Source organism: Oryzias melastigma, linkage group LG23, assembly GCF_002922805.2.
Source record: "Oryzias melastigma strain HK-1 linkage group LG23, ASM292280v2, whole genome shotgun sequence".
In the NCBI taxonomy this organism is placed as follows: domain Eukaryota; kingdom Metazoa; phylum Chordata; class Actinopteri; order Beloniformes; family Adrianichthyidae; genus Oryzias; species Oryzias melastigma.
Window position 1 is genome coordinate 5,784,004 of NC_050534.1, and position 12,106 is coordinate 5,796,109.

The window sequence follows — 12,106 nt, forward strand, 5'->3', positions numbered from 1 at the left end:
CTTATTTTTGGGTTTGCTCTGGCACACCGAAGATCATTTCTGTCTGTAAAATAAATCTTTATCGTACAGATTAATATGTGGTTACACCTTTGTAATAGCTGCTTTAACGTGACAGAAACTATGTTTCACATTTAGAGTCAACAGTGTGGAGTCAAATCAGGATCAGTTTAAGGTGAAACAAAAACAAAAATTGAAAAATAGACATTGTAATAAAAAAATAGAACATTTAAATACTGAAAAAATGAAAATTTGAAAACAAGCCATTGTAAAAAAAAGAAAATGAAAAAAACATGTTTTGAAATTGTGAAAAAAACTGAAAATTGGACAAAGATGTTTTTTTGACAATAATAAAAAGAAAAAATAAGTCTTCAAAATAAAAAAGTAAAACTTGAAATAAAAATAAAAAATTATAAATTTAAAAATTACTGCTTGAAAAAAAATCAATTAGTAACAGCTGCTGTTCTGAATTTAATTGTTTTTTCTTAATCTTCACTTTCATTACAAAAAAATTGAAATTCAAAACAGCAGCTGTTACTAATGGATGATTTTTTTTCAATTAGTAATTATTACATGTATATTTATTTTTTTATTTCAAGTTTTCACTTTTTTTTAATTTTCAAGATTTATCTAAAATATTCAGTTTTTTTATTTAAAAAAAAACTTTTTTTCGATTTTCAGTTTTTATTTTCAAATTTATATCTTGTTTTCAAATTTTCTATTTTTTTATTTTCTAATTTTCTATCTTTTTCAGTTACAATGTCTATTTTTCAAATGTTCAATCTGTTTTTTCGTTCACTTTAAGCTGATTTTGACCCCATGCAACAACTTTAAATCAAAGATAGAAAATAACTGTCCTTACGAGGTTATAAAATTAGAAAAATAAAAAATTGAGACAAGCAACAACACAAGAAACATTTCCATGACAAAAGACAGGAGACGGATCTATCTGGATGGGTAAACTATGACCTTGTTCTTAGCTTTCCTTAGTAGAAATCTAAAGAAGAACACTATAGAAGAGACCCAGCTTTTTGTTTTGTTAGAAAACTTCTCTTTTATTACCTGGATGCTGGCGGTCTATATTAACCACCCCTGCCTCATTCAAGCCTCCTATGCCTTGGGAGTACAGTTCACACCAAATAATGGTTGATCCATTTCAGAGTCTGTGCCAACATTTTTACCTTCAGACAAAGAGAGGCTCTTTTTATAACAGCATGCAGGGAGAAGTAGAAAAAGAGCACCTCGCCAGGAAATTTAACACAAATGTAAGATTTGTGTGAATGAACAACAAGAGTGAGAACGGGCCACAGTTTTTATAGTCACACCTTTTGACCAAATTTAACTGTCTTAAACTGTAGTCATCCCAGCTCAACTTGTAACTGAAGATTTTTTTCACATAGAGCTATGATCCTGCTGTTTTAGGAAATCCTTAAGTTTGTTGTGAGGAAATAGAAAACTTTTTTTATTTTTTATGTTCATGCTCAGTACCTTAGTGATATATTACCCACTCTGAGTTTGAAACAACCACCAGGTATATCAGGAAAGGAGCTGATGGCAAAATTAGTTTTTGCTTAGCTTTAGTGTACATGTCATTCTTTTCTACTGTGATCTTGACAAATACTTTAGACTTAATTCTGACAGCTCGCTTATGGCTTATTCATGTAGTCCTTAAAGGGACATTAAAGACAAAAAAATCTAAATAGAAAAACAGTAATTATCTGGTGCGCACCATTTCAATGCCACATTTAATACCCATTTACGATGGTGCGCAACATTTTAAAACAATTTATTAACCGTTTAGTTAAGTGCCCACCGGATAGTAACTGGTACACACCAGATAGTATTCATAATTTAGTGACCATTTACTAGGGGACACACCAAATAGTACACACCATTGAGTAACCAGTTACTATGGTGCACACCATTTACTATTAAGTGCCTACCAGCTAGTATACACCATTCAATTATCATTTATTATGGTATGCACCACTGACTAACTGGTGCCCACTCCATAGTATACACCATTTAGTTTTAATTTACTATGGTGTGCACCATTCTAATACAACATTTTGAAACCATTTACTATGGTGTGAACCAGATAGTAAGTGGTGTGCACCAGATTGTAAGTTGTGTGAACCAGATTGTAAGTGGTGTGCACCAGATTGTAAGTGGTGTGCACCAGATAATAAGTGGTGTGAAGCAGGTAGTAAGTGGTGTGCACCAGATTGTAAGTGGTGTGCACCAGATAGTAAGTGGTGTGCACCAGATAGTAAGTGGTGTGCACCAGATAGTAAGTGGTGTGCACCAGATTGTAAGTGGTGTGCACCAGATAGTTAGTGATGTGAACCAGATAATAAGTGGTGTGCACCAGATTGTAACTTACGTGAACCAGGTAGTAAGTGGTGTGCACCAGATAGTAAGTTATGTGAACCAGATAGTAAGTGATGTGAACCAGGTAGTAAGTGGTGTGCACCAGATTATAGTGGTCTCGACCAATTTAATACACCATTTACTATGACATGCACCATTTTAATATAACATTTAGTAACCATTTAGCACAGAGCACACCAGCTAGTAACTGGTGCACACCAGATAGTAATTGGTGCACACCAGCTAGTAACTGGTGCACACCAGACACTAATTGATGCACACCACCTAGTAACTGGTGCACACCAGCTAGTAACTGGTTCACACCAGATAGTAATTGGTGCACACCAGCTAGTAACTGGTTCACACCAGATAGTAATTGGTGCACATCCGCTAGTAACTGGTGCACACTAGATAGTAATTGGTGCACACCAGCTAGTAACTGGTTCACACCAGATAGTAATTGGTGCACACTAGATAGTAATTGGTGCACACTAGCTGGTAACTGGTGCACACCAGATAGTAATTGGTGCACACCAGCTAGTAACTGGTGCACACCAGATAGTAATTGGTGCACACTAGATAGTAATTGGTGCACACCAGCTAGTAACAATTGCACACTAGATAGTAATTTGTGCACACCAACTAGTAACTGGTGCACACCTGCTAGTAACTGGTTCACACCAGATAGTAATTGGTGCACACCAGCTAGTAACTGGTTCACACCAGATAGTAATTGGTGCACACCAGCTAGTAACTGGTGTACACCGGATAGTAACTGGTACGTACCAGATAGTATACACTATTTATTAGCCATTTACTGTGGTGCACACCATTTTAATAAAACATTTAGTAACCATTTACTATGGTCCACACACGGTACTATTTGGCACGACCAGATAGTAACTGGTGCTCACCAGAAAATAACTTTTTTTTAACTCAGATTTTTTTTAGATGTCCCTTTGGGGGCTCTGTACTGACTAATGCTATTAATTAAAAAAAAACAACCCAGAAATAATAATTTTAACAGAAACATGTTCACAAGAAAAGTAAATCATCATGAAATTGCAATTGTTTTTCTCTAAAAATATTTGTCTCGTTAATGACCTTTAGGTGATTTACAGTAAAAGCAAACTTGCACTTCTCTTGTCAAGTTCTTATTGTGAAAAAGAAAATGAAATGGCATATTTGTCCCTGAATAACTGTACAAAGTAACAAACATGCTCATTTATGTTTATTTCTTTTTTTTTTAGGATATGGCATGATGTCAGATGGTACCACCACATTTGTCAACGCCTCAACTTGCACAGTCAACTTTCTGCCCATGAACCCCCCTATTGTCTTTGACCTTCCTAACCCTCGGACCACATGACCTGAGAAGGCCAGATCCAACCCCCAACCTAGAGTTGTTGGAAAAGAAGGCCAGTAAGGCGTCTAAAGATTAAGGGAGGAAAAGTCAAATTCTGTAAATATTACAGAGGGGTTTCACAACAAATAAGCCACTTCTCTGGACGGATCCACCTTGAGGAGTCTGGAAACTCTGTCAGTATTTCCTATGATGTACATATACATAGACTTTTGTGTGTGTCTTTTGTCTCTCCAGTGTTTGCAATCTAATGCTGCTAGGACAGTAGTCAAAGACGGCATGAAAATTTCATGACAGTCAAGAGAATTGCAGATAATTGTTTTTTCTGCACAAATTTACTAATTTAAAAAAAACATTTTTTACAACTCTTCCCAATCATAATGTTGTTTTTTTTCTACTTACAGCATGCTAGACAAGGTATTTAAGATGTGACACGTAGTCATGCTGAAGGTCACTCCCTTCCAGCTCCTCTCTGGTCCAGGTGAGCCTTTTAGGAGGACACAGAAAAGTTTGTCTAACCCATTGCCTTATTTTTTTATTCTTTTCTGTCATTTGTACCCCTAAAAGCTAAGTTGCAGCTCTGGCTAGAGTGGACTTTTAAAGGGCAGCACTATCACGAACACACATTTTACACCTCTCAGGCCAAAGACAATCAGTGAACAAAAGCAAAAACCTGAGATTGCCAACAAACTGATTCGTTTAAAAAAGAAAGAATGATGCTTGGATCAAGACAGTGCTGACTAAGACATTGTAAAAGAAAAAAAAAAGGAATTATACATGTGAATGCATGCCAAATCACAATTTGTCTTGGTAGACTTCTTTGTTATAACAATGTTACGTATGCTACTTAACATTAAATCTTTTGTTGTGGTGAATGTGGGCCATGCCCAAGAAAAGATGAAAAAGTAAAAAAAAAAAGTAAAAAAAAAAAAAAAAAGATTTGCTATTCATTCTTGCTTTGACCTCCTGGTACCTCCAGGTGTTAACCATCAAGTGCTTGACTTTGCTTCAAGAGCCACATTCTGCCTAAGACAGTAAGTTTGTGTGATTGTGTGGACAAAATGAGGACAACTCTTGGAATTTACTTTCTTTATGATCAAAGCTTAATTTGATTTTTGCTTTAACTTGATATTTGATTTGTGCAAAACAAAATTTGAAAAAAAAAACAATAATAATTTAATGTTGGAGAAAAAAACATTCAATTGGCACATAATAAGTCTGGTGTAATTAGATTTTTTTTTTAAATCCTTCAATTTAGCCCAATACGGGTTTGACACTTTTAATGTAATAGTATGCAAATATAGGGATGCAACAAATCCCTTTCCCCACAATTCAGTACAATATAAGGGTGTATTCAAACTGGGAAAACCATTTTTTTGGACCGAGTCCACTTAATTTGGTCCTCAAGACTTGGATCTACTGGAGATTTCTGTTCTGGTCTAAAGCCGGTAAACGAAAGCAAATGACTAAAGATTTCTTCAGTCATTGGCCAAAGGTTACGGGGGTGGGTCAAAACAAAAAGAGAAAGGCGGAGTTCTTGCACTTTGCACATACTGGTAAATTTTTGAACGTCTGTATGAAAGCCTGAGAACTTTTGTTTGTCAGAAACATACGGTGGCCATTTTGGTTCAGTTATGTCGCTCTTGAGTGAATCAAAGTTTGGTCCAATTGGAAATGAACCGAGACCACCTCGAAAGATGGGTCCAAAAGCAGTTCCTGGTCCCAGACCAGAGTCCGTTTATGCGTATTCAGACTGAAACTTTGTTCCGGATTATCAGGGGAAACGAACTCTGGTTCACTTTAAGTGAACCAAGTGTGTCCAGTCTGAATACACCCTACTACTACGTTGAAGCATGCACCAACAGAATAACACACTTTTGATCCTTCAAAATGATAGAACTCAGAGATTGCACTGAATTTTGGATCAGAATCACAATAAAGACGTGCTGGATTGATATGAGCTTAAATTATTTAGGAGCACAACATGACTTTAAAGGAAGTGGATACTAAAAAGAAGTTCAGTGAAGTAGATACAAATGTGACTCTATGGGAGGCTGATATTGCACAGTACACTACAAATATAGACTCATAGACATCTCTGGTTTTTTCGTCAATGTTTAACTATTTACCACTCATTTTGCTCATTCATGATAGTGATTCCTTGTATATAACTTTTTACTTTTTAAACTCAGTAAATACAATAAATGAATGGTCCGTGATGGCCATTCATTGACTGAGGTGAACTGGTATGTGTGTGGTTTTGCACACGTTCAGTGGATTTTTCCATTTAAAGTGAATGAAAGCTGTAGTTTTATATTTCCAAGTTGGTGTTTGTAAAAGGTTGATTTCAAACCAGTTGACAGAAAAAGTTTGTATTGAGGCATTTGTGGTCGTTACATTTTGCTTGGTCAATGTTTCTAAAGGTGTGTTTTTCTTTCTGCTCACCATTATTTGATGATTGTAAACAAAAGCAGTTTGTATGTAAAAAGTAAAAGATGAACAAACAATGATCTCTGAACATTTTCTTTTTGAAAATGTTTGTATGAATATGTTTCAGGACTACATTGCTCTATGGTATCTAAAGAAATAAATCGTTAAATACCATAGAAATTACATTTTACTGCTTCACTTCTGATTCTGACACATCTATATTCAACACAGCAGGTTGATACTTTAATTATTCCACATGGGTAAAAAACAGCCTCATTTGCATATTTAGTACTATATCTTAGTTGCACTATTACTGGAGAATCATTGGTCACTTTCATGAAAATAGTCAAAGGTTAGCTCTTTAATTTATACTTTTTAAATTAAACATCAGGTTGGACCACTTTATTGTTTTAAGGTGATAAATAGCTGTGTTCCCAACACAACTAAAGGGGTTGGGTCTAAACAGGGAAGTTACATATGTGGTGTTGAATTTGTTCCGTGGTTATGACCCCCCAGGTGGAAAGTGAGTGTCAGGAGGTTTGGATGAGTTGATCCAGGATATGGATTGGAAAAAGTTTTTTATTTGGTTGAGTTTGACAAAACAAGACAATGGTGAATACATTTTTTCCAGGAAAGAGGAAGAAGCACACAGATGCTGAACAATATTCCCTCATTTATCAATTAAATCTTATCTATATAGTCCAACATTACAAAAAAAATGGTCTCATTGGGCTTCATGCCAGTAATTGTACAGAAGCAGGTCGGTCATAAAATGTAAAGAATAGCTGATTGCTAAACTAACTAAAGAGACTAAATTCAACTGGTTATCCCTGTCCTTAGACCCTCCTTCTGGTAAGGAAATACTCCTAAAACTTCCAGGAAAAAAGGCGAAACCTTACAGATGCCCAGAGAAAGGAGGGATCCTCTCCAAAGACCATTAAAGAGGAATTAGTTTATCTAACTCTACAAGTACGTATTTGACTAGAGTTCAGCTAGGTCCACAGCCAAGATGAGCCAGAGGTGAGGTCCACGGCCAAGAACAGGAGCACAGAGGATCCATCAGGAATCTCTCTCACTCTGAGATGCGAGATGACGTCAGAAGCATGGTCCATGGCCAAGAATAGGAGCACCGGGGAGTGAGATAGAGGAACAACACGTGAATCACACTGCACCAAACAGAGGCACAGAGAACGGAAGAAAATAAAGAATAAAGAATAAAGAATAAAGAAGAGGTGAAGGAATAGAGACCCCAGATATGATGTGGGTATTAACGATGAGAGAAAATCTAACATTTTTTTATCGCAGGGATACGTTAAAATAAAAAAATATGCGCTAGTTCGTCTGTAATTATTCATTGTGAATAGCATGATAAATTGACACTCCTACTTAAAGTAAATTCTGAATTACACAGGAAGCAAAGGCAGTATTTTGGCATACTTGTGGTTCTTGTCAGCAAAAATGTGGCTGAGTTCTGAAATAAATTAAGATTTAATGAACCCTTTGTGATAAGACCAGAGAACAGGGGATCACAATCATCTTTTCTGATAGAACTACAAGCTTTAGCACCTCCATGCTGGCAAGAGAACCTCAAAGTTTACAAGAGCTCTCAAACTGTGAAATCCTATCAGAGAGACAAAAAAAAAAATGTTCATGAAGGTTTTCTGTGATTGATAAAGTATTTTGTTGCTGTGGAAGAGCCCCCCTACCCCCACCAACCTGCTACCTTTTTTTTGTTCATCAACCAAACAGAAAATCCAGTTTTATAGAGTTGAGAAATTACAAAATTCAAATAAATGTTTAAAGAGGACTATTTACTCCCAGTTTCTCTTTATTTGCTCTTTCCAGGTGAGTATCTTTATTTCATTTTAATGACTGAGCTTGGAGCAGAAAGTTGATTTCCAGCAGAGAATCCAATTTTTGCTTTTCACAATATTTTTTGCAACTTTGCACATTCTAATGAGAGTCCTGCCTTAATTATTTACCTCATGTGAACAAAACACGTCTTGAAAAAAGCTCCTTATATTAAGTCGTTTTTGATGGTTTTTCTTCAGATCCTTAACTCCTTAACTTTTTTCCTGTTTCCATCTGGTTTTCTACTCTTTCATTTTCTCTGTATTATTAACAGACGTTCTTCTCCTCTACTGTCATTTATCTTACTTTCAACTTCTAATTGTATTGATACACTAACTGCTCCTTACCATCTGGATTATTAAAAAAAACATTTAATTTGGTTCGGGTTCATCTGGTAAAAATCCTTTAGCTGTTAAAGGTAGGAAAACACATTCAGTTCTTTATACTAAATCACTTTCTGCTTGTTAGTCTTTAGCTTTATTAGGATTATATCATCAGTCTGCTCCTATCTTTAATTGAGACCAAGACTCTACAGTTATAGTTGGTTGAAGAATAGAAATTCTAATGGTCTGATTTTAGTATCACATTTCTTACCAAATAGGGTTTTACACGAAAATGTATATATATATATTGATATATATTGCTAATATTGCCATAATTGTGATTTTAGAGATTTTACAGTGAAGAAACAATCAAAAAAAATCTGACTTCTGGGAACTTCTTAGTTTAAATGGGACTTCTTCGGAAATACCTGTAACCTGACATAGGCCTTTAACATGGATTAAAGACAGGATTGGATCACCAAATCCACATTTGGCTTGAAATACCCAGTTTCAGATCAGGATCTAACCCTGGAGGTTGAATCCTATCGAATTATGTATATTATAAATATTGTATGCTGATTCAAATACTTTTAATAAAATAATATTATGTTATTATTATACTGTTCATTTTAATTGTATTTAATTTCTACTTTATTGCTTTAACTGTATATATTTTCTTGTGATGATGCCATTCAGTCCATAAGAGGTCTAATCTCTATGGGATTTCCTGGTAAAATAATGGTTAAATTTAAAAAAAATTCTAATACGTGTTCCATCCTCATCTATTCCTAGGCTAGTTTGTTTGTCTAAACGCTAACAAGAAAAAAAAAAGAAGAAAATAACAGATTGAGGTGAGAGTCCACACATTAACAGCCACGTTTCTTTACTAGCATAGAAATCACAGTATTTATTTTAAACGTACAAAAATGCAGAAACCTGGAATGTTAGCAGGCAGTTTCACACAGATGGTGGGATCAGTTCAGACAATTGAGGTCTTTGTAATTACTTTGTTGCTTCTGGGGGGGTTGAGGCTCTTCTGCTGCCAGAGTCAGCTCTCACCGACACGTTCTGCTGAAGCTTGGCATTTGGCTTAGTCACTCAGCAGGCTTTTATTTTAGAGCATGCCCATCCGTGTGCCATTGTTCAAGGATTCATGTTAAGCTCTAGGTGCCAAATCTGAACCACAACACACAAAACTTCTCCAATTTGTCTATCATGGGATAAAAGAGTGGGAAGCTCAAAGCTAGAAAACCTGCTGTGTTTAACGGTTTTACAAGTCTCTGTCAGACATTACTGCTCCCTAAAACTCCACGGACACTCCCGATTGTCTCTTTAGGAATACAATGATATCAAATAAAACATGTTACTTAAAGAGTTACAAAGAAAATGATCTGGTATTTTTTTGTTATTGGTTTTAGAGTACGCCTTGAATCTTCAGGTCCTTGAGATACAGGTTCGTCTTTGCTAACAGCTTCTTGACGCTACGAACCATGTTTATATAAAAATAGTCATTCTTATCCAGGGTATACTCTGGTTTGCATCTGTAATAGAAGGATTATGGATCTATCCCCTGCATGTCAGGCCCTGTGAACAATAGAGTTTTGATGTTTGTGAACTCTTTTGAAAAGCTTAAAGGGTAACCAAACACTAAGTCAACTTTTTTCTCTATAAATGGGGCTTTAAAAGAGCTGTCTGTTGGTCTTCGCCAAGTTTTTGACGAGTTAAAATAACTTTTTATTTTGAATTTTTTAAACCTCTGATTTTTTTTTCTAAATTTTTTTAACTTCTGAATTTTTATTCTGATTTTTTTTTTGACCTCAGAATTTTTATTCTGAATTTTTTAAACCTCTGAATTTTTTTTCTGAATTGTTTAAACCTCTGAATTTTTATTCTTAATTTTTTTAACCTCTGAATTTTTATTCTGATTTTTTTTAACCTTTGAATTTTTATTCTGATTTTTTTTTTAACCCTTGCTTCTTAAACAGCTTAATTTTATGCTCCCAAAAATATTTTCTATCTTAAAAAAATGTGTTTTTAATTTCGAGACTTAAAATTTTGATGGGTCAGAAATTCAACATAAAAAGAATTCGGAGTGAAAAAGTTCGCCCAAACAGTGTCACCAGAGCAAGTAGTCGATCCAGGACCACATCGATATCCAGCCAATCAAATCCTGACACTGACGTGACGTCAGCGTTTGTTTTGGTCTCTTGAGCTGTGTCTGAATTCCTTCCGATGCCGCGGCCTTCGTGGTCGCCGACGGCCGGGTCCTTCATAGAGCGGGAAGATCGTATGTTAAGGGCTTTAAATTTGGACGGTCTAGCCTTGTTTTTTATCATCTAATTGAACAAAATACAAGTTGGTGTAGCTTTGCTGGCTAATTTACTGTAGCTTAGCTTCCAGGAGACTATAAAGTTGGTCAAAAGTCTCCCTCCTCTCTCGTGCGCTCTGCTCTTCTGCCTCGTGTCCTCTCTGATCAGGTCTAGAAGCTCATCACTAGTCGCGTTTCCATTAACTCTGAAATTTCGCAAATTGGAATTTTGATACATTCTCCTAATGGAAACACCACAATTTCGAAAAAACTGGCATTTTTCGAAATGAAGTTTTTGCCCTTAGAGGGGGTGGGATTAGGGGAGTTTTGAAACAGACATTTTTCGCAAAACTGTAATGGAAACACTTTTCTAAATAGATGTTCCTCTTTGCATGAAGTGTCTGTCCTGAGCGCAGCACAGCGGGCGGCAGGAGAGATCCAACAGCTTCACAGCTCTTTATAAGTTGAGTGTCATACAGAATCGTGCAGCTCCTCCATAAAACAATAACCACGATTTCCTCATCGCTTCATCTGCAGCTACACTTCTGCAGCTTGGAGCCTAAAGATGCTGAAGTCTCGTTTGAGGAAAAGCACGAGTGCAGGTACAGAAACTTAAATGGATCTTGTTGAGTTTTTAAACAGAAAAAGGTCCAGCAGCTTACTTGTTAAAAAAACAACTCTGTTTTGCTCGTTTTACAGTTAACCTTGTTTAAGCTTCTTCTGCTCACCTGGCTGGATCAGGTATGCTCAATCAATCAGAAACTGAACTAATTCAATCCACCTAACCGGGAATTACTGCAGCAGGATTGTTACATTTCAGATCAAAATAATGTTAAAATGTTTTATTTTAATCATCAAAACCATAAACTTATCAGTTTACAGTTTTTACTTCGATTAAAAGTCACATTTTCTATGACTCTGGGTCCCGCATCTAAGTCCACCACTGTGGAAAAATCTTTGGGATTGACTGCAATGCATCCTGGGATATGGGGAGCACGAGAGGATACACCAGAACAATCCTTAAAATTGGGAAAACTCTAGGGGACAGCACACAGACGGGGTTTGACTATATTTTCAACCATTAAACAAGTTTATTTTAATTTGTCAAAAATTTGGCAATGACTGATAGACAGCACCCAGCAGGGTTAATTATGAAATAAAATTCACATTGTCAGATTCTCTTTTTATTGTGACACATGCTCTAGGAAAATACTTCATCATCACCTGATATAATATTTAACTTGAATAGAAACGTGAAACACAAAATGAACTTTGAAGAAAAATTCAAGATTAAAATTTCAGAGGTTAAAAAAATTCAGAATAAAAATTCATAAATTAAAAAAATCAGAATAAAAATTCGGGGATTAAAAAAAAATTCAGAGTCTGATGGAACTAAAAAACTTCCATAGAAATAAACCACAAAAATTGAAGTTCTCTTCAGGCAAGTTCTGTGGAGAAACTACG

General features: G+C 35.7%; 1 protein-coding gene across 1 annotated transcript in view; it reads left to right on the top strand.

Annotated features, from left to right (window-relative positions):
- mpped1 (metallophosphoesterase domain containing 1) overlaps positions 1 to 6,241 on the top strand; it is a 76,942-nt gene extending 70,701 nt beyond the window's left edge. The window contains exon 7 of the mRNA XM_024287155.2: positions 3,618 to 6,241. Within this exon, the coding sequence (XP_024142923.1) occupies positions 3,618 to 3,736 (119 nt within the window). The 3' untranslated portion in view covers positions 3,737 to 6,241. The remainder of the gene's footprint in view (positions 1 to 3,617) is intronic.
- Positions 6,242 to 12,106: the final 5,865 nt, after the last annotated feature.